The sequence below is a fragment of the Odontesthes bonariensis genome, chromosome 19 (genome assembly GCF_027942865.1).
Source record: "Odontesthes bonariensis isolate fOdoBon6 chromosome 19, fOdoBon6.hap1, whole genome shotgun sequence".
NCBI classification, from domain to species: Eukaryota; Metazoa; Chordata; class Actinopteri; order Atheriniformes; family Atherinopsidae; genus Odontesthes; species Odontesthes bonariensis.
In genome coordinates, this window is record NC_134524.1 from 22,046,808 (window position 1) to 22,068,522 (window position 21,715).

At 42.0% G+C, this 21,715-nt stretch overlaps 1 protein-coding gene across 1 annotated transcript in view; it reads left to right on the forward strand.

Annotated features, from left to right (window-relative positions):
- Positions 1–3,304: 3,304 nt before the first annotated feature.
- Positions 3,305–21,715, forward strand: part of tnfsf10l (TNF superfamily member 10, like) — a 79,505-nt gene continuing 61,094 nt past the window's right edge. The window contains exon 1 of the mRNA XM_075451769.1: positions 3,305–3,836. Within this exon, the coding sequence (XP_075307884.1) occupies positions 3,570–3,836 (267 nt within the window). The 5' untranslated portion in view covers positions 3,305–3,569. The remainder of the gene's footprint in view (positions 3,837–21,715) is intronic.

Genomic DNA, 21,715 nt, shown 5'->3' on the forward strand with positions numbered 1-21,715 from the left:
TAAGAAAAACAACAAATACAAGACGTTTTTTGCTTGAAATAAGCAAAAAAATCTGCCAATGGAACTAGTGAAAGTCGGCTTGTCAAGATTTCTTGAAATAAGATGTGATATTTTGGGACTTTTGAGATAAAAGTGATCTTGAAATTAGCTTAAAAACCTCTTCAAATGTCAAAAAAAGCTTGTTTCATATGAAATCCGACTCAAAACAATTTGTTTTCAAGACTTTTTCACTTAACAAGATATTCCAGATGTATTGTCTTCAAACAACTCCCTATATCTGGATGAAATAGTACTTGTTAGGCAGTTGTGTCTGATATTAAGAGTAATGAGATATTTTGACTAGAAATGAGACAAATATACTAGGTAAGACTTTGATTTTTTTTCCAGTGCAGTGACTTGGATTTAATTATCTGTGCTGTGATATTTCCTTCTGTCCCTCTTGGCCACCAAGATTTGCACTGAGAGTGCGGCTGTGTCAAATAGGTCCCAGTAGGAATGCATTGCTTTCACATCTGTTTGCAAAAAAAAAAAAAAGTGGAACTTGACTTGGAACCATTTCTCTGGATCACGCCCCACAAAAGCTTTCACAAAGCAAAAAAAAAAAAACCATTCAAGTTTCATTGGACTGTTGGCTTTTAAATACAGCAAAGTTCTCAGACAGTGATGCTGCTGTGTTTCACACACAAAAAGTGCCATCTACTCCTCAACAGCAAAAAGGACAGAGGACAGAGAGCAGTGGATAACTTCAGGTAATCAGGTGTCCTGTTGTCGAAACAGACAAAGGGGACATTAAAGACAAAGAGATAACTTACAATAGAAGCCATTAAAAAAGAGTGCTCTGTCTTATGCTTATTCAACAAAGGGTGGAGGTTTTGGTTGACATGCAAGTTTCCTCTTTTTAGCTGCGCATGCAAAAGAAATCTAGAGTTGCGCTCGTCACCGGGTGACATCACATATCTCCAGTGACCCGAGTGCTGCTCTGTTATGCTATTGTAAACTTAAGCTCAAATATGCAATTGTGGCGGCGGTGGTAAACTGGAAGGCGTTGGGTAAACGTTTGCTCTCAAACATCGTAAAGCCCTAAAACTGACCAAAGACATGCACACAAACACCGGTTACAGCTCAGGGAACACAGAGATTCAAGGAGAGAGCAAAGAAATAAAGTTAAGAATTTCTTTTCTACCAACAGCACTTCAGTTTATTGCAGTGTCTGCTTGCACCGAATGGTTGATGCATCAAACCGTATTTCAAGTTTGGTAAAAAATGTTTTTAAAAACAACAATTGTCCAAAAGGTGAAGACATTGTATTTACTGTTATTGGAGACTGAGTTTTCTTTTTGGTTTTGTTTTCGTACAATCAAGGTAACTTTTACAATGGGTTCGGGGTTATGTGAAATTTTGACTAGCTACAAAAGAACAGATGAAGCGCAAATTAACTTAATGTATTTTCATTTATCCATAAGTTAAAGGGACAGTTTGCCTCTTTTGACATGAAGCTGTATGACATCCCATACTAGCAATATCGTTTATGAACATCTTCTTACCCCCTCCTGCCTCCTGTGAGCTAAGTCCCGGCCTCATTTTGGCGTTGACGAAAGTAGTCCGGCTAGTTGGCTGGAGTTTAAAAAATAAAGCGTTTTGCTTCTCAAGACAATATGCGTTCAAAAGAGTAATACATTTGCATCACAAAATCGTTCTCCAGGAAAAAGTCAGACCTCACAATCACTTGGCGCTATTTTCTCTCCCTTTGTATCACTGCGTGCTGCCACCTGCCGATAGCCGCACCTGTTGCGGTGTTTACTGCTCGGTCTGCACGGTCTACACAGCACGCAGTAATATGAAGGGAGAGAAAATAGCGCCAGGCTTATGTATTCATTTTGAAAAAAAAATGTACTCTCTGGGCACACGCATCGACAAAATTTGCAGTCAAATGCAAAAGTCATCCAACAAATGGGTGCGAATTTGGGGGAATGTGAGGCAGCAGGTGGATCTAACATTATGCACTCTCAGCTCACAGACCAGTGTTGGACTCTTTTTTTTACAATTTACTCATATGGAGTAGTGCCTTATCTGCATTGTAAAATCATTTCGGAGATGTGGGGATGCTTAACAAGCTAGCTAAGCTAAGCTAAGCTAAGCTAAGCTACTGCTCATACCAGCGCCTCCAGAAGAGCAAAGTCGATGGTTTGCGTCAGTGTTATTTTGTGGATTTTTACACCATGTCACACTGTGCACTAACTGCAGAATATCTGTTACCAAAATATTCCACACATTTGTTTCATATTTGAGTTATTTTAGATGGTGAAAATTTGCTAAACTGCTAGCTTAGTTCCCCCATTAGAATTCCACCCTGGCTCTCTAAACTGAGAGCTCTCTGACTGCTGCCTGCTGAAGGTAAGACACTGACTGCTCAAGAGTACTTAAACCAACCCTGGTTAATCGAGTCCAGATAATCCATGTAACTTTTTTTGTTTGTTTCACAAACACACCGAAGCCAGATGGATTAGGTTAAGAAAACAACTTGACTGGGCTGCACATTGTATTAAAGTTGCCCAAAGTTGCTCTTTTGAACAAATATCTTTAATTCACAGATCATTTTCTATCAATCAAACTGATCAGTCTGTATCTAAGATTAGTTTCTGTTACTCATCTCAGATAGATCTAAGGGTGAGAAAAAAGAAAAGAGCGCCCTCTGTCAGGTCAGTCCAGAGCTGAGTCAAGCACCTATTCCTCTGAAATAACCACGGACCCAGACGCGCGTACAAAGAAGAGAAACATATCATGATACAGTTGGCCAAGAAAATAAAAAAGAAAGAAAAAGAAAACGATTCATGTTTAACCAAAGTAGATTTGAAAATTGTGTGTGGTGCAGAAACGGTTTGCACTGAGCCATGTTACACAAAAACAATATTCCCCACAAATCTAATTTAGGCCTAACTCATCTTTCACTGAAAGAACCAAAACATGAGAATGTGATACAATAGGCTTTAAACCATATGTATATATATTTAAGAGTGAATATCCCGACTTCTCGTGGTGCAGCTCTAAAATAAAGCATTGATTGTAAATTGTGGGAGCAGCGCTCCAAGTTAAATGAAAGCCTTTTTCTGACCATCTCTTTTCAGAGTTTCCATGTTGTTTATGTTCTCTGGCAGTATGTGGCATAAGTGTCCCGCGCCTTGTGAGCAACGTTGAAACAAAAAGCGAAGTGTGTGTGTGTGTTTGTGCGCGGGCGCGTGTGTGAGGGCGCATTCCTCCACAGCTCCAGGGTGATGAAGAGGTTAAACCTGCCCCTCTCCGCTGCGCTCCCTCGGTTTCCAGCCCACCAGTCCAGCTGCCTCCTCCAATCCCGCTTCATACAGCAGCTGAGCAGACATGGACACAGCCGAACTTTAACTCTCAGCTCTCGCTCCTCTCCTCCTCCTCCCCTCGCCTCTCCCGCTGAGCTCCGAATGTGAAAGCTTCTCCTCTGGCCGGCGGACGCATGGAAATCTAATTTCACTCCAATTTACGCTCAGTCGGTGAAGTCTGTGGGGGCTATTGTTGTTTTGCTCGTTTCCCTTGGTTTTATGCTCCACTCATGCGTCGGGAATGCCATGGCCACTCCGAGCGCACAGCAGCAGCAGCAGCAGCAGCAGCAGCACCAGGATTATTTCAGATCGGTGAGCAGCGAGTCCACCACTTACATGATGGTCCCGACCGGCGGTCCGAGCGGGACGGGGCGCAAGGACACGCCGTCCAAGATGTGGTTGGCCATGGTGGTGATTGTGGTGGTGGTGTTGCAGATTGCCTCCACCACTGGGCTCTTTGTCTACCTGAACATGTCCATATCACAGGTAAGAGCTGCTTTGCTGTTGCTTTTACAGTAGAGTTTGTATTTAAAACTATTTTTTTTATTTTATTGTTGGACTTCTGAGAGAGAAAGCTTTACGGAAAAGTCTTGATAAAAGTCTCCGCGTGCGTTAAATGTCACACATAGACTGAAATTGTAGCCGCGCCAGAGAAACGCTCAGAAATTCGTCAAAATTGTGTTCAATGGGAGTTTTTTTTTCTGCGTTGAGCAATTATAAAACAATATAAAATAAGTTTAGCCACGGAAATGTTTGAGTGTATTTGCTGGCTTTGTGGCGCAGTTTGTAGGAGACTGCGTAAAAGTTGATTTCTGGGTGTAATTCATGACTGGAAGGCGGCTTGGGCGAAGTTGGCCCGTGTTGGCCCCGCGGTTTGACTTGTCAGGCGCTTGTGAGACACCCTTACCTGACCGGTCTTGTCTTTCAAAAATATGGAGCGGGTGTGGGTATCAACCTCAAGAGGAAGACGACACTGCTTGTCACTCTGTCTGCCAGCGTGTGTTCAACAAAATGAGTTTAACTGCATGTATGAAGGAGCATATGGGATCCATTTGGGCGAGGGGAGGCTGCAGCGCAGATCTGCTTTTAAGTAGGTTACAGATGTTATGTGCAGAGGTGAAATATGCAGGTCAGTAATTGAGGTGGGCCAGCCCCCTGGGGTTTGATTTATACCATTTTTATCTTCTGGAATAATAATTTATCGGTAATATATCTGCAGTATGTCTGTATCTATGTAACTCTCAAATAAAAAAATATGGTGTCCACAGGGAGCGGACGGTAGACTTTCTCTGTTTAGCGATATTTTCACATGTTTGGTTTGATTGCTTGCACGTCAAACCAAGAGGCCTTGCCTCTGTCAATGCTAGAGTCACACAAAGTGAAAGCATACATGGTTATTTCCCCTGTTTCAGAGTCTGATATGGAACTCTCTGAGTGAAACTCTTCGCTCTTTAAGCTCTCCTCTGGGTTGGGACTGCACAGAAGGCAGAAAACATGAGAGATAAGCTACCAGTTAGAGTTTGACAGAGGTTCACAATTATATACAGTCACTGAAAGAAAAAGAAAGTACACCCATCTTCAATTCTTCAAGGTTTTATCAAGACGAGATAGACTATCATCTGGTCCTCACCGGGTCTTAGAATGAGATAAAAACAAAGAGCTGAACAGCAACAGGTGACATAATGGAGTGTGTCATCATTTAATGAACAAAAGCTAAGTAAGAATGCGGATGCAGTGCGTGGGGGTAAAACTAAGTACACCCCATGGATCAATAGTTTTAAGAACCATCTTTAGCAGCAATAACTTGAAAGTAATAATTCAGCGTGTGATGTCCTCAGTCTCTCACGTTGTTGTGGAAGAATTTTAGCACACCCGTTTTTACAGCGTCCCTTAAGAAATGCTCTTTCGCATTTCAATCAGAACCAGTTTCAGCTAAGCTTTAGCTGTCAGACGATGTCAGAGAGGATGGCCTCAAATTAGGCTCCAGAATATTTTTTGGTGCACAGAGGAGTTCATGGTGCACTCAAGAGCCTCATTTCCACTGTCAGTACGGTTCGGGTCACTTTGTATCGGTACGGGTCGGGTCGCATTGGGGTCAGCTTGCGTTCCCACTGTACAAAGGGGACCCTCAGGGGTGGGAGGAGTGCGTACCGAAGCGAACCTGTTTATCCTCCCCAAGGGAGCCGGTCCTGCGTGCTAGGTACCCCAAGCAGAAGGGTTACAAAAATGGTAACGGGTACCATGGGACCGGTACGCTTTCGTTGTAGTGGAAACACTGAAATAAGCGAACCGTTCTGAACCGACCCGTACCTGACTGCATAGTGGAAACGAGGCTAAAATGCCAACAGGGTGTCCAGGTTCAGCGGCTGCAGCACAAGCCCATTTCATCAGCCCTCCTCCACCGTGCTTGACAGTTGGTATGAGGTGTTTGTACTGATGCGCTGGGTTCGCAGCAAGAGGTGCCACATATGGTTTCTGATACTCTTTAACGGTGGGTCTATATAAATCAACAAGGATAAAAGAACTAAAGCACATTCCTGACTATGCATGAATTCCAGCAAGAGGCCCCGTTATAATGCAACTCCACTTTGTGCATCTCTGCAAGAAAGCAAACGGCTGTCACGCAAAGAGAAAAATGATCTCGGGCCTGTGCTGCAGCCCTGAAGTTTGCTACAGATTATCAGCGGGGGGCCGTGTGTGAGATTGCTCACGCTGGATGTTTGTGCACAAAGTCTGAAGGAGTGAGTGAGCGCACATGCTGATAATGTTCTCTTTTTACTGTTAATTTGCATGTTGTTTTGGTTGCTAGTGGAGATGCTTCCAACTACAGTGCGACATTCATACTGTCAAGTCCGCCGTCCTCAACAGGCTGTAAGCGAAACAATTTCTGCATCTGACGGAACGTAATGTCTCCAGGTGGAGCTCAGGCATCACTACGGAGTATTCCTGGCCTTGAGAATAGCAGCCTCCTGCTGTCTACAACACTGTGCTAAAGTCTTGTGTCACCCCTTATAAAACAAGGAATAAGTGCAGCGATTGAGTCAAATCTGCAAACATAAATGGGAATGAGGTATAAAAGGCAAAAGCAGTTTGTTAAATACTAAAAGTCCGTATTTGGTATGAGCATGTTTATTCTCCAGCACAGCCTGAACCCTCTTAGACAAGCTTTCTTGTCATTTCTTTAGGAATAGTTCTCCAAGCTTCCCGAAGGACATTCCAAAGCTCTTCTTTGGATGTTGGCTGCCTTTTGTTCCGTTCTCTGTCAGGATGATCCCACACTGCTCAGGGGAGGATTCTTCCCTCCATCAGACCTGTCGCCACTGATTTTCAGTCCACGTCTTGCGTCATTTGGCATAGCTCAGCCTTTTCTCCCTGTTTCCCTTATTTAAGAACGGCTTCTTGACAGCCACCCTTCCATGGAGACCATTACTGATGAGGCTACTTTGTGTCTTTTCTTATTTTTATTCACACTTTTTTATGGCAATAAGAGAAAAAGACACAGAGAAAAATAATAAAAACTCTGCCTATGTCAACTTCCAGTTAGAATAGCATGAAAATCCCACAGCAGGATATATAAGTGTTGAAATAACTCGCTTAGATGAAGCTTAAATTACATTAGTGGTGAGATAACAAGTGATTGTGTAAGCGTGTCACAGAATGAAAAAGGTAAACTAATGACTTGATTTAGATCTCCATGTCTGAGGTATAGCAGGAAATTGCTACGGAGCAGTTTAGAGACGAAACTGGACAGAGACTTAATGAAAAACACGGGGCTATATATATATATATATCTATATGTGTGTGTGTGTGTGAGGGGGGGAATCCCCCTGTTCTCATGTGAAGGCCGGCTATTTTTAATCTGGAAACAGGCCCTTCTTTTGCTTGCGGTGCAGCAACACGCCATGCCAGCCTGGTTAAGACAAAAGATGTTTGGAACAATCAGCATTGCACAGAGGGGAATTCTCTGGTTCTCTGGTGTGGCCGCGTTCAAATAAAAGCAAACAGTGGCGGGTAAACGCAGTGTGTGTCCTCTGTCGCTGGACGAAGCCCATCATGCAAACCAGCTCTTTCCTCTTTAACATGGAAATGTTGCATCGGGGAACCCTGAGGTTTTAGTTTTATCTCCAGCTATTTCACAGAAAAGCCACATCCCGGTTTTTATTCTTTTTTGATTTTTCTCCGTAGCTCAAAAGCGCTCGAGTTGAGGAAATAAGTCGAATAAAAATAAGCGAATGAAGTGGTGGATGGACAGTGACAACACGCAGCCGTTCTGACAATAAACAAGGAAGTTGGAGTGAGCTTTTTTTTTTATTGCACTCCCCCCCCCCTCCCTCCGACATGCTAAATCTCGGGGAAAAGAACGGAGGAATCCCACGTACTTCATCATCGGGTCCAGAGAATAAGCGTTTGTGATCTCACACACATGGTCCTAGGACTTTGTGGTCTGCGTGAACTTAATCAAAAGTGTAAATTACAGTCAGAAATCATGAAGCATTTCCTTGCCTTGCTTTTTAGGGTCATATATATTCCTTTTTTCCTCTCCTGAAGCTCCTCTGAGGGTTGAAGTGAAATATATATAATGCATTAGCAAGGCATTTAATATCGTACTGTATGTTTATAGTTCAGAGGTTATTGAAGGTGCATTAGGGATTCAAATCGTTAGTCACAGTTGTGTGAGATCATACCAAATGATATCCAAAAGTAGCAGCTATATATCAGCTGCTGAAACGTTTTATTTATGGGTTTCCCCCACTGTGTTTAAGGGTTACATACGTCCTCTGTGATTCTGTAGGTTGCTGCTAATATCTTTTTTAAATAGACTTCATTGGACAAAGTGTGCTTATACACTGTTTGGAAATGCTTATGTAAATATTTTTTCAGGGCTACGCAACACTTTGGATATTTTGCCACATATTTCACTTTGATTTGAGTAGATTTGAGTCATTTTTAGGGAGTTTTTTCAAAACAGCTGCACTCACGTGATATTTTCACACTGTCACTCAATACCTATGATAACCGTCCAAAGTAAATGAAAATATGGAAGAAAAGCAAACTTCTTTTTTTTTTTAAAGTGTAGTAAAGTAGTTTGAATCTCCGATTGCGATAAATCACGTGATTCCGTGTATTTAAACGCGACGAATCGCAAATTGATCAATTATGTATTGCATTTATTCATCGAAATCAGTTCATCTTCTGCTCGACCATTCAAAAGAACACCTTTTTTTTTCTTTTCAAGAGATTATACCATAATTTGTGGTGGCAAAACCTGCCTGACCCGTCTCTACTGCTCAATGTAAGAATGTGTTGCCACAAGACAGCACACGCTGTAGCTCAGGAAGAGCATGTTGGCTGATAATCGGAAGGTCGGTGGTTCGAACCCTGGAGAACTACTACTAAAAAAAAAACGTTAATTTGTCTTATTTTTCTATTATTTTGTTTTCCAATTGTCTTTTTCTAAGTTAATAGAGTGAGACTGGGGTTAATGAGTTGGGAGCCCTTTAAGGGATTTTGTTGTAGCTGAGAAATGTGGGGGTTGAATTACTCATGATCAGCTGTTCACCCTCCACACAAGCCCAGGTTTCAGTATAGCCTCCGATCATGTTCATCGTCTCTTTGGAGAAAAACCTAGCTCGCAGATTACATGTTGAGATACGTTACAGTCGTCAACTCGACTTTTTAAAATTTTTTTGATTTTACTAGGAAAAATGAAGCAGGGCCGCAGACTGAATTTGGAGAAGTGGCATATCTTAAGCCTCGTTTCCACTATGCAGTCCGGTACGGGTCAGTTCAGAACGGTACGGGTCGGGTCGCTTTGGGGTCAGCTTTGCGTTCCCACTGTACAAAGGGGACCCTTAGGGGTGGGGAGTGCGTGCCGAAGCGTAAATAGCAAGTAACAGCAAATAGCAAATAACATCCATAATTTGGAACCACCTCCAAGCTTCTTCAGCTTAATGCAACACCGGCTCGCAGTCCGGTTGAAACCACTCTCTGACATTTTTGCGGCAATCAGCTGGAAAACTTTTTGGTTTCGCACAGCGCCATCGAGCTCCTGCTGCACAGCCTCCTCACCAACAACGGAGAGCAGAGCCTGGAACCGGTCCTGTGTGCTAGGTACACCAAGCAGAAGGGTTACAAAAATGGTAACGGGTACCATGGGACCGGTACGCTTTCGTGGTAATGGAAACACTGAAATAAGCGAACCGTTCTGAACCGACCCGTACTGGACTGCATAGTGGAAACGAGGCTTTACTGTTCATGATAATGAGTAACTCATCACAGAGGGAAAATAATGAAACCACACGAGTCAGCTCTCAGTTCCAGTGTCGGTGGATTGCTTCTTAAGGCTGCAGTAAGACTTGATTAAAGCTGCAGTCTGCAACTCTTTTTCAAGCATAATGCCTGGAACTGTCCGGGGATTCTGAAAGTAGTACATTAAATACCCCAATACAAAAAAAAATGAGTTCTCTAGGTCCCCTATATGTCCCGCTAGGTCCCTCCGAAGCCAGCAGGTTTGTTTACAAAATTGCAGACCGGACCGGTAAAAGGTAACCAATCAGGTTACGAGCTGGGCTCTGCTGCCTGTCAATCACCGATTGTGCACGCGCGATACAAGGTAGGCTCGTCCCCACGCTTACTTATCTGGACTATTGAACTTCATTACGGGCTAGTCTACTTAATGTGTCTTCCATGATCGCTAATGACAGGTGAGTTGATGAATGAGGAGTCATGTATGCGCGTCTACGTGCACGAGTTCTCATATGTTTTGATGGGGCAGGACAGGAAGTTGAATAACTTTTTATTTTTCGGTTAAAAAATAAGCATTTCTTGCATTTTGCGACTTCGGAGGTCACCATTTTCAACTTCAAGCGTTATGATAGATCATGTTAACTCTTAAAATGCCAAAAATTAGGACTTTACGTATGACAACAACAAATCCTGCAGACTGCAGCTTTAACACATGTTCAGAAACACAGAACTGCTCTGCTCTGTGTTTGCAGACGGAGGTTGAGGGTGTATTTATGTAGAATTGTATGTAGTTGTTGTTTTTTTTATTCAGTTTGTGTTGATTAGTTTTTAAGTTGAGGCTTTTATGGGTTATCGTGTGTGTGTGTGTGTGTGTGTGTGTGTGTGTGATTGGCATTCCATTCCTTCCACATCACTGGTTCACTTTGTTATTGTTTGGGTTCACTGATAGACTCTGAGTCACCCTTACATGCAACAATACACAGTTTGTGTGCACGTGTGTGTGTGTGTGTACGTGCGTGTGTGGTCTGATTTACACTGTTTTCACTGAATGTGGACGTGTGTGTGTGTGGTCTGTTTAACCCATAAGACCTGCAAATTTGCCATTTCTCTCTGTGTTTGGGTGTCAGAAAGTGTGCGTTTGTGTATGGATCCTAACAGGATTTTTGTCTTTGTTATGAGCAGCAGAATTCCAAACATTAAAAAAAAAATAATAAAAATACTGAAATATCTCTGGCCTACAGTAGCTTAGGGTTCAGGTTTAGGATTACATCAGGTTTGTGGGATGGATTAGGCGTCAGCGCCGAGGCTCAACAGTTTTAAGTGTTGCAAGAGTTCCAACGAGATCAGGAAATCTGATGTGATCGCAGCTCACCTTCCAGCAGCCATGTCAAACGCTTCCGGCTCTTAAGTTAAGACTGCAGCCGTGATTCCACAATTTGTTCGGTTTCTCACATGGAGGACGGTGGTTTCAAAAGCAATAAACGCAGTTTGGCCTTTTCTGTTCACGTCGCACTTCCTAATCGAGACAAAAATTGCTTCGTTTCTCTGTTATCAGCAGAGATGGGACCAAGTCACACATGTGCAAGTCTCAAGTAAGTCTCAAGTCTTAGCTTTCAAGTCTCAAGTAAGTCCCAAGTAATTTTTTCTTGGGCAAGTCAAGTCAAGTCAAGTCAAGTCACCTTATTATTGCAATTTTACTTGCAGAATCTGATCTTAATAAAGCGAAAAGACAAGATATAAGTAACTGTCCCCCACCCCCACCCTGTATCCTATCAAGCTAACGTTAGCTAACTACCGACTAGGCTAACAGGATAATATTAGCTAATTTGACAAGCACTTACTGGTCAGAATGGGTCTTCAAATGACGAACAAATTTCTAAGTTATGCTAGATGCTTAACACTCAAGTAACTCAAGTCATTGTGTCTCAAGTCAAGTCAAGTCAAGTGCCGAGTCTTTAACTTCCAAGTCCGAGTCGAGTCTCAAGTCTTTTTTTTGTTTTTTGTCAAGTCACAAGTCATCAAAACAGCAACTTGAGTCGACTGAAGTCCAAGTCGCAGTGACTTGAGTCCCCATCTCTGGTTATCAGTTGTAAAAACATTACAAGACAAGATATAAGTAACTGTCCCCCACCACGTATCATATCAAGCTAACGTTAGCTAACTACCGACTAGGCTAACAGGATAATATTAGCTAATTTGACAAGCACTTACTGGTCAGAATGGATCTTCAAATGACGAACAAATTTCGAAGTTATGCTAGATGCTTAACACTCAAGTCATCCAAGTCATCGTGTCTCAAGTCAAGTCAAGCGCCGAGTCTTTAACTTCCAAGTCCGAGTCGAGTCTCAAGTCTTTTTTTTATTTTTTGTCAAGTCAAGTCACAAGTCATCAAAACAGCGACTCGAGTCGACTTGAGTCCAAGTCACAGTGACTTGAGTCCCCATCTCTGGTTATCAGTTGTAAAAACATTAGCAAATTAACTGGAGTTTCCATTTTCTCTCTCTTGTCAGTCGAAGTGCCACACAAGAAACAAAAAGAAAAAGGAAAAGAGTGACAGACATGAATCCTCGACAAACTGTTGAGGATTAAACCAGGAATGCTGTCCGACGTCAGCTTTAGAGTTGACGTCTTGTGTGGGAGTGGCAGAGAACGTGGACGGGAATTGTTTTGTTGTGAGCTCGTTTCATTTGAAAGATAACCGACAGAAAATATTAGCGTCTGAGTTTCACTTCGCACACAGAGCCAGAGCAGACTCCCAGTGCAGCTTGCCAGCTTGTGACGCAACCTGTGTAGCGTGTAGAATAGAGCCTGAGAAAGCATGCGTGAATACATACGTACTCCTTCATTGGTGAAAGCAACGATAGAATTACCATCAAAGAAAACAGTGGTTGGCCTAACAAGGAGACCCAAAGTGTGTGTGTTTTCTTTGTCAGCGTGTGGGCTAAAGAGTGCGTGTTTGCTCGGGGAGAAAGAGGCGCTTCTCAACATGTACAAACACACACGCTCGCATACAGAAATTAGCGAACAATTTGGAGTAAAATCAAATCTCTCGCTGCAAAAACTCACTACTAGATTTAGTTCAAAGGCACTTCTAACTAGGTTATAGCCCCAGCCTCTACCAGACTTGCCAAAATACACAGTCCCCCCCCCCTCGCTCTGTGTCTTTTCACCTCCCGCCCCCCTGTAGTCTCTGTGTGTTATGCTTGAGGGTCCACATCGCAGAATCGAGTTACAGTCAGTTTTTAAGGGTGGGACGAATTTTTCAGGAGTGACACAATCCATTATTGTCTTTTTATGAGGCAAGAGTTTAGGCGTTGAGAGGCTTGCATTGATGGGGGGGGTTAGGCTTACTTTAACACTACACCCGTATGATAAAAGTCACTTTAACACCGAAAAAAGAAGCTTTCCATCAAGGATACAGCACCGTGACCTTTTTTGACCAGTGCAGCGATCGCTGGCTTACAGTGCATGAGGTTTGTGGAGACGCACGCACGAGGAACGGTGTGGTGCACGTGCACGGGCGTGCACGGACCTGCAGGCACGCTCAGTGTTTTCGTGGCCAGGTCATTTGGATGAGGATGAAAAGGAAAGCAGGGATCAGAGGAAAAGTAGAGGAGAGGGAGGTAAGAGGAGAAACAGGACCTGAGAGTTGAAAGAGTCAGTTGTGACAGAGGAGGAAGATGGCTGGATGTGAATGCCTGAAAAGTTCAATTCCACTGCGCAATCGCATGCAGACAGAAGGGAAAGGAGACATGTTAGCTCAACTTTTATGCAATCTAGAGTATTTTTGAAATATTTTAGAGTATTGAATTGATAGTTTAATCAGATACAGACTGGATGAGCTTTCGATGTTATGTTTTAATTATTGTTCTTTTTGAACAAAGCTTCATGTGGACGTGCAGAATTTTGGGTTATTTTGTATCCAAGTCTTGTACATTATTATATCTTGGTGTTATTACGGAAAATGTTGTGTTGAAAGACGATAGATACATATTGAAAATTATGTTAGTAGCCATGTTGGTGATCCAACATGTTCTTTTTCACTTTTTAGTTTTTTATTTGTTTCCCCCCACTCCCCTTCCCCTTGCATAATGTTATACACTGCTAAAGAAGAACAATATAAAGAAAGTATCAAAAAAAAAAGCTTCATGTGTACTGCTCAGACACTGACAGAGTCCAAATGTTGATGAATATTCTGAGTGTAAAGGTTATAGCTTTTGAAAAAGCCATATTGTAGTCATTTAAAAGTTTAGAGTCCTGGGTTCATTAAGCATCAACATAGAGTGAGATGTGACATTTTCCTACAGAACAATTAGGTCGCCTGCTTGTTTGTGCAAGGTGTAGGACCAGGGATCTACCCTGACGTCTGAGCAGGTCTGTTTGGATCTTTGGCCCATTGCTCTCTCTGTCTGTCGTTGGGCATGTGCTATTTTTGATTCACCTTGCAAGCAACAAGCATAGGTGTAGCCTGATTTTGATATGGAAAGCTCCATTTGACTCTTAGGGATCTAAATAAATCCCGAATCTGTCATGGGGCTCAGCCAAAACAGAGGTTGGACTCAGGTGCGAAATTCACTTTAAAAGAGGTCAAGTTTATTTTTTTAAGTAACAGAATTTGAGTGACAGGAACACGTTGACTTTAGGACCCAGAGGAATGGTGAGTAACCGTGGCTGGAAGGGAAGGAAGAAGCGTAAATACACACTTAGAATTAACTCTAACAGGTATAGTATGGCCTGATTACCACAGTAATGGTATAACGATCTGGCGAAGGCTGGTGCTCCTGCTGCTCCTTAAAGGGGAACTCCGGTATTTTCAACATTAAGCCTCTTTTCTGAGTCGTCTGCAATGTTTTAGAACCCCCCTCACCGCTTTTTTGATGTTTACTACTGTCTCCGGTAGTTGCCTAATTTTGATTCATCTCAACCTGCTTCAGAATGGCAAGTCATATGCATGTCTTAAAAGGTCCATAAAAGCACCATAAACGTCCGTTTTCAAAATCATCAACTCACCGGAGTGGTTACTGGTGTGCACTGGTAATCCATATCAAATTTCGTGGCGAAAAGTTGCTTCTGTCGTGTTTTATTTGACATTTTGTACTGGATGTTCGTTGATATTACTCCGCCACCGCTAAGAAAATAGTGCGAGCATGAACGAGCTGCCAAATAAAACACGACAGAAGCAACTTTTCGCCACGAAATTTGATATGGATTACCAGTGCACACCAGTAACCACTCCGGTGAGTTGATGATTTTGAAAACGGACGTTTATTGTGCTTTTACGGACCTTTTAAGACATGCATATGACTTGCCATTCTGAAGCAGGTTAAGATGAATCAAAATTAGGCAAATACCGGAGACAGCAGTAAACATCAAAAAAGCGGTGAGGGGGGTTCTAAAACATTGCAGACGACTCAGAAAAGAGGCTTAATGTTGAAAATACCGGAGTTCCCCTTTAAAGGGATAGTTCGCCTCTTTTGACATGAAGCTGTATGACATCCCATATTAGCTGCTGCGTCCTGTGAGCCGAGTTCCAGCCTCGTTTTGGCGTTGACAAAGGTAGGACCTCACAATCGCTTGGCGCTATTTTCTCTCCCTTCGTATCACTGCGTGCTGTGTAGACTGTGCAGATCGAGCACTCCCCTGCTTCCGAGCAGTAAACACCGTAACAGGTGCGGCTATCGGCAGGTGGCAGCACGCAGTGATACGAAGGGAGAGAAAATAGCGCCAAGCGACTGTGAGGTCTGACTTTTTCCTGGACAACAATTTTGTGATGCAAATGTATTACTCTTTTGAACGCATATTGTTTTGAGAAGCAAAACGCTTTATTTTTTAAACCCCAGCCAACTAGCCGGACTACTTTCGTCAGCGCCAAAACGAGGCCGGAACTCTGCTCACAGGACGCAGCGGGGGGTAAGAAAATGTTCATAAATGATATTGCTTTTATGGGATGTCATACAGCTTCATGTCAAAAGAGGCGAACTATCCCTGAAAGAGTGAGTCTTGATGACTGCAGATGATGAACAGGTGTAACAGCAGGCAGCAACCAGACTCCGCCCTGGTGTCCAAGGAAACCTGCTCACCCCAGCCCACAACTCAGAGACAACACATCTCCACAGCCGAGTCAGATCACGACAGATTCTAATCGGAGATTCACGCCCATCGACCGACCGGCTGTATCGCATATTTTCTCCCACTGTAGTGGCCGAGGTACCGATGTAATTACACGTCTCACGTGCACTTTTTTATTAGACCAAAAGCAGACCAACATATGAGTTGTCATACTATAAAAAAACACAACTCAGGAAATCAGATTATTTTTCTCCTTTCCACGAGCAATTTCAATCGTTTCGGTGTTAAATTGTACGCCAGGGATATCTTTTACATTCGTCATTATAGATCATTTATGTATCTACTGGTCTTTGACATGCAATGTGTCTGTCATCATCTTTAAAAAGTGTTTCCTTTTTCTCCATGATAACGGAAAACCGCACAAATAAACCTTTAAATACTTCTTCTTTTTTTTTCACCGCGGCCGCCCCAGAAATTTAAAAGCCCGTGGGGAGCAGAATTTTTAAAGCGGGGGCAACAGAGGAAATAAAAGCAGTAAATTTCGTGTGTTTTTATCAAACATGTAACATTTCCTCACCACAAAAAGTCCAATAAATCGTGGAAGAGTGGAGCAGCGATGAAGGAAGGAGCGAAGCTTGAAACGACAGAGTGAGTACAACAGTAACAGAGCAGGAGATGAGTGAGCTGCTATGCATTACGTCCCGAGCACAGATGTACACTCATAACACACACACACACACACACACACACACACACACATGCAAGACCTTGGTTTAACAGCTTGACAAAACAGGATATTTGTGTTCTCACGTCGGAATGCTCATTAGGATGTAGCCACAGCTGTGTGTGTGTGTGTGTCAGCAGCTGGCACTGTGTGTTATCACTTTGTTTGCCCAGTCAACATCTCTATAAAGTGCTGATAAATGCACCTCATAACGTCTAAAGGAGCTCAGGCTCCTAGCAGACGTGCTCTGCGTCATGTTGCAGTTGTCAGAGCTGATTATCTTTTTAATCACCTGGCAGCAGCGCAATGGCTTCAGCGTCTTCCAGCAGGTTGTAAACGGAATGTGGGTTCATCACTTTTGAATGACATCCGCTGTTCCCTGATAACACACAATTGGCACTGAAACGATGGGATATTCCAGCATCACGTATTTTGTTCTTGAATCTTGTTCTGAAATGCGTCCAGTCGTGAAAAAGTCACGATAGCAGGCGGCGCATTAGGGCACGTTGTTTTGGTTTTTTTTTCTATGAAGAAAAGTCAAATAAAAACTAAACATGATTAATGTTCTGTGACAAAAAGACCAAACAAATGTTCAACAGGAATAATATGACAAATGGAAGCTTGAGTGAATTTCTTTGGAAAAAACGTTTATCCGGTTGCGTTGAAGGATGTGGTGAATAACCCTGGATTTTCTCCAGCGTCACTGCAGAGGGTGAAATGAATGCTTGAATGATTGATTGTTAATTTGATAACATTAAATAAACAATTGAGGATTGTTTTGACTCAACCGAATAGCCGATCGGTTCAGATTTAAACATTTTTTGGCCGCAGCTTTGGTCTGTAGACGGACCAGCATTGATTATGTTGTAGCCGAACATAGATGTTGACAGTTTATCCAATTTTTTTTGGCTTTTTTTTTGTGCATCTCATATGTGCAACTGTCAAAAACTGATGTATGTTTGTGTATTAGACAGAAAGAAAGTGAACTAAGTGAGTTTGTACTTTTACTCTTGTGTTTGCTACCTGAATAGCCAGTGTATGACTGGATGGAATGTGTTTAACAAGTTTGACGTGATTTTTAAATTGAGGATGGTCAGCCTTCTGTGTCCTGGCACAAAGAGGAGGTCTTGTAAGTGTCAGACCATGCGTGTATCCTCTATCATTTCTCTCCCCTCACATGCTACCTTGTTAGAATTCGGATGTCAGCGTTCTGACTCTCAGTAACACGAGAATCGCCCATCCTCCTGTCAGATCTCGTTTCTGTACCAATTAAACAACCGATGAATTCTTCTCCTCTTTCCTCTAATCTCTCCCAAATCCTGTTTAATGTCCACAATGGCTGCTTCCTTAAACCTTAATGTTGGCCGACCCTTTGTCTTCTTCTCACGGCTCATTGAACGCGAGGAACCGTAAACCTATTATCAAAGGATTTGTAGTTTTAAAAAAGAAACAAAAAAAAAAAACTCCCCATGATCTTGACGCTCCACTACCTCAAGAAATCAAAGCTGAAGCGAATCTATTTGGCCCCCTCTCTCTTAACTTTGTAAGGTTGTTGGACGTGAAAGAATATAAGTCATCAATGAATCCATGAATCAGCCTCTGAGTAAACATTTGGCTTTGTTCGTAGATGCTGAATGGAAAACTACAACAAAAGCTCTGGGAAGAAAACGCCGTCAGTCAAAGCTTCCCTTCGGGCCTTCGCTTTTTGAGTAATGCCATTTTTTGCTAGATATTTTCTCTGCTGAATGCTGGAAGCGTGCAAGGCGCACAGAGAAAACATATTGGCTCAAACGCGAGATTACAGCCTCGTAGCACTGACGTGTTGAGCAAATTGGGACTTTAGACTTCACTCGTCGCAGGGTGCATAAGGTTAAGAAGGGGAGAAGTGGAGAATAGAGTAATTAAAACATCATTAAGCTTTTTCTCTTGTTTGCATGATTAATGATTGCAATCCAGTCTGAATTTCAGGCCAATTTGACTTTATTTTACAGAGCTAAATCAAACCTCCTAATCCTTTCCAGACTTTCCAGAGGAAGAAAATAAACACACTGCACTTGTTTGAGGAAAGAGACAGAAGTCCAATTTCCAGAAATCCATACATGGATGTCTTGGCCTCTTGTAAAAGAGATAGAAATCTAGCAGGAATATTATGAAAAACATTCTTTCAATCGTGGTTTTGGTTTCGAAAATATTAGTAAAAGAGGGTACAGCCAAGAAACTTCTAGACTTTTAACCTTTCAACAAACGGTAAAGGTTTACTTTATACACTCCCCCTTATCTTTATCAAGTGGTAACAGGATAGAAATGAACTCTGAAATTTCTTTAATGAAATTTTGAAACAGAAGTGTGTTTTCTGACACCAAATCTTTGGAAAGAGAATTCTTGGCCAAGAAACCCGACCCGTGCGTTACCCCTGATGCATGAAATGTTAAAGTGCGAGTGTGTGTGTGTGTGTGTGTGTGTGTGTGTGTGTGTGTGTGTGTGGGAATAGGTAACTTTAGCTCGTACTTCAAAGCCCTGTGAGTGGTGCGAGGGGTCCACACCAGCCGAAAAGCGTCCATTTCGTGTTTAAAAATGGGGAAACGGTTATTTTTCTTGAGCATGTTGTTGAGGTGGAACTTGTCAATGTAACAACATGGGAAAATTATTATTTTGAAAAAGCTTTATTTCATGTTGCGGTCCATATAAAAGGATCTTTTTGGATTCAGGCAATGATATGACCACAAAAGCCTTCATATTGGCAAAAATGCTTTTCAATTGGCTGAATAATATGAAAATCTGAAAGATTTCTTTGTTACCAATGGGCTCAGATCCCAGCCTTAAAACTCTCATATATAAGGAGGGCTTTAGAGGCGTTTAGTTTCCTGTACCAACTGGATTAACTACATCAGTTTCCTTTGGATTCTCAGATAGGTGAGCGAACAACAACACAATAGTAGTTACGGATCTCATCAGATCGGGGCCTCTAGCCTTCAAGAGTTGGCAAATGGGCAAGTTGGCAGATCGAGCAGCAGCATTCAGCACCTCATATGAAACGTCGAAGATGTCCCAAAAACGTTGCACACGTGCAGGGTGATGGTTTCGGTTGCATGGTGAAATTACAGTAAATCAACAAAAAACAGCTGCAGAAAAGGCTTTGGGTGGTGTCACACGGGTGTGGTCTTGTATTGTATTTCATGCAATGAATCTGTTTTACTAAATCGATCTGGAATGATCCAAGTCACGACTGTAACGAGCAACACATTTGGAGATATATATATATATTTTTTTAATTCCTGGGAGAGAGCGTTTGGGAGACATCCTCTTTATAATTTACTGTCATCTAGAAATGCTATACCAACGTGCTGCAGCCAGTCCTTCATTTACTGACTTTAACAAGGTGTTATGTGCTGTTTGGATTCACCGTATTGAAAGCAAACACCGGTCAAGCTCTGTCGGATTTATTCCATCTGCAAACCGGCGTCATTGCTTTGAAGCTTGTTTCTTTTTTTAAGTAATCCGAGCCTTAAATGTGGTCCCATTTAGGGATTTGGACCCTCGTGATCAATCATAGTGGCAACGACAGCTCGTGATAACCTTTGGCTTTGCAAGTCGGCTAATAAAGCAGACACGTTCGCTTGTGCTGTTTTGGAATGTCCTGTAAATGAATAAGCTGTTGGCTGTAAGGGAGACTTTCACTTGTCTCTGGCTAGTCTCTGGCGGAGATGAAGACACTGTTGAAATAAAGGAGTCAGAATCATTCTTAAAGCCAGTTTGACAATGAAAACCAGAAATGTTAATGAGCAACCAGTATTCAAAAAGCTTGCATCATTGTGCCGCAAACCTCTTGTCATAAATAACAGGCCAAACTGATTAAGGTGTAAGAATATAACTTCTTCCCAGTTTGTTCATTAGCTTGATATGTATATATAAATATATATACACATGTATCAGAATTACAGCGGCAACAACAACACTCGAAAAGATGCAAAAAAAGGGCAAAACACCAACTCACAAACCACTAATAAAGATTTCAGAAAACCGTGCTACAAAACAGAAAATGCAACATTTCACAGAACATAACAATAAAGCCAAAAACATGATAAACATGCATTAAAACAAAATGCATGTGATTTCTTTTGTTGTTAAAGATCCCAAAAATGATTTAATGTTTTCTGAAATTTTAGTGAATATATCGTTTTGTGACATTTTTTGTTATATTGTTGAATTTTGCACCGCAGGATCACTATTCATAGCGAAATCACAATCGCATTAGAAATATTGTTCATGTTCATGTCAGTAAATACCATGACATCCTCACCTTACCCTAGCCCTAAACTAAAGGGAATTTCCCATGAGGTTGGTAAAGCGTACACAATGGGACTATGGCCCTAAAACACTGGAAAAAGAGGACATGCACACAGGATGTGCGCAGTCTTAAGGAGTAGCTAAATATCCCAAAAGCAGTTCTAACCTTTGTCTTAAAAATAACCTTTTCAGCCGTTCAAGTTTCCCTTCTTCCTCCCTTCTTTTTTCCATTCTTATGGGAAAGTCTGGACCCCACCAGAGAAAACACATCAGCTACAATTTGTGCCATTACAAAAAAACACAACCACAGGGCCCCTCCTGAGTCATACTTACTCACCACCTTCACACAAAAGCACATTTACAGAACACTCTTGCCCACCCATGCTGGACTTGCCCACCCACGGACATCTGAAGGACCCCACGGCGCACACGCTGGCTCTCTTAGTGTCATTTTTAATAAACTCACCGTGTATTCTTTGGCCAGCATCTTCTCTTATCTGGCCCTAATGTTTTATCATCCGGTTGTGTGCCATAAAGAAGAAAGTTTACATGATTTTTTTTTTTTCTTTTGGATGAAATTTAAACCAGTTTAGCCAATCTGAGCTAAAGCTAAATAATCAAAGGCTACTTAAATACACACCTGGAAAACAAATGATCTCCAGCCATTTCCCTGGTTGAGATTGGATGACACATTAAAATCATTATGCTCATTTTCAATTGCAGGTTGGTCTAATTTGGGGGTGGTGGAGAGGTCCAATTCTCCATGCTCATTATGTCAATGAGAAAGTACCAAATGGAAAAATACAGACTTCTGAAGTTGCTTTATAGAGTACATCCATGTAACCTCCGTGATATTTGGTGTCCATGATCAAGAAAGAACAAAAAAAAGTTCATTTTAACCCCTTCTAAAATACTGACAGATGTTTGTTTTTTTAATTATATATATAATATTATTGTTATATTGTAGTATTATATTATTATAATAACCTGCAACAATTTAGATAACCAGGAGTCAAATCATCTGGTGAGATGTCTCCTA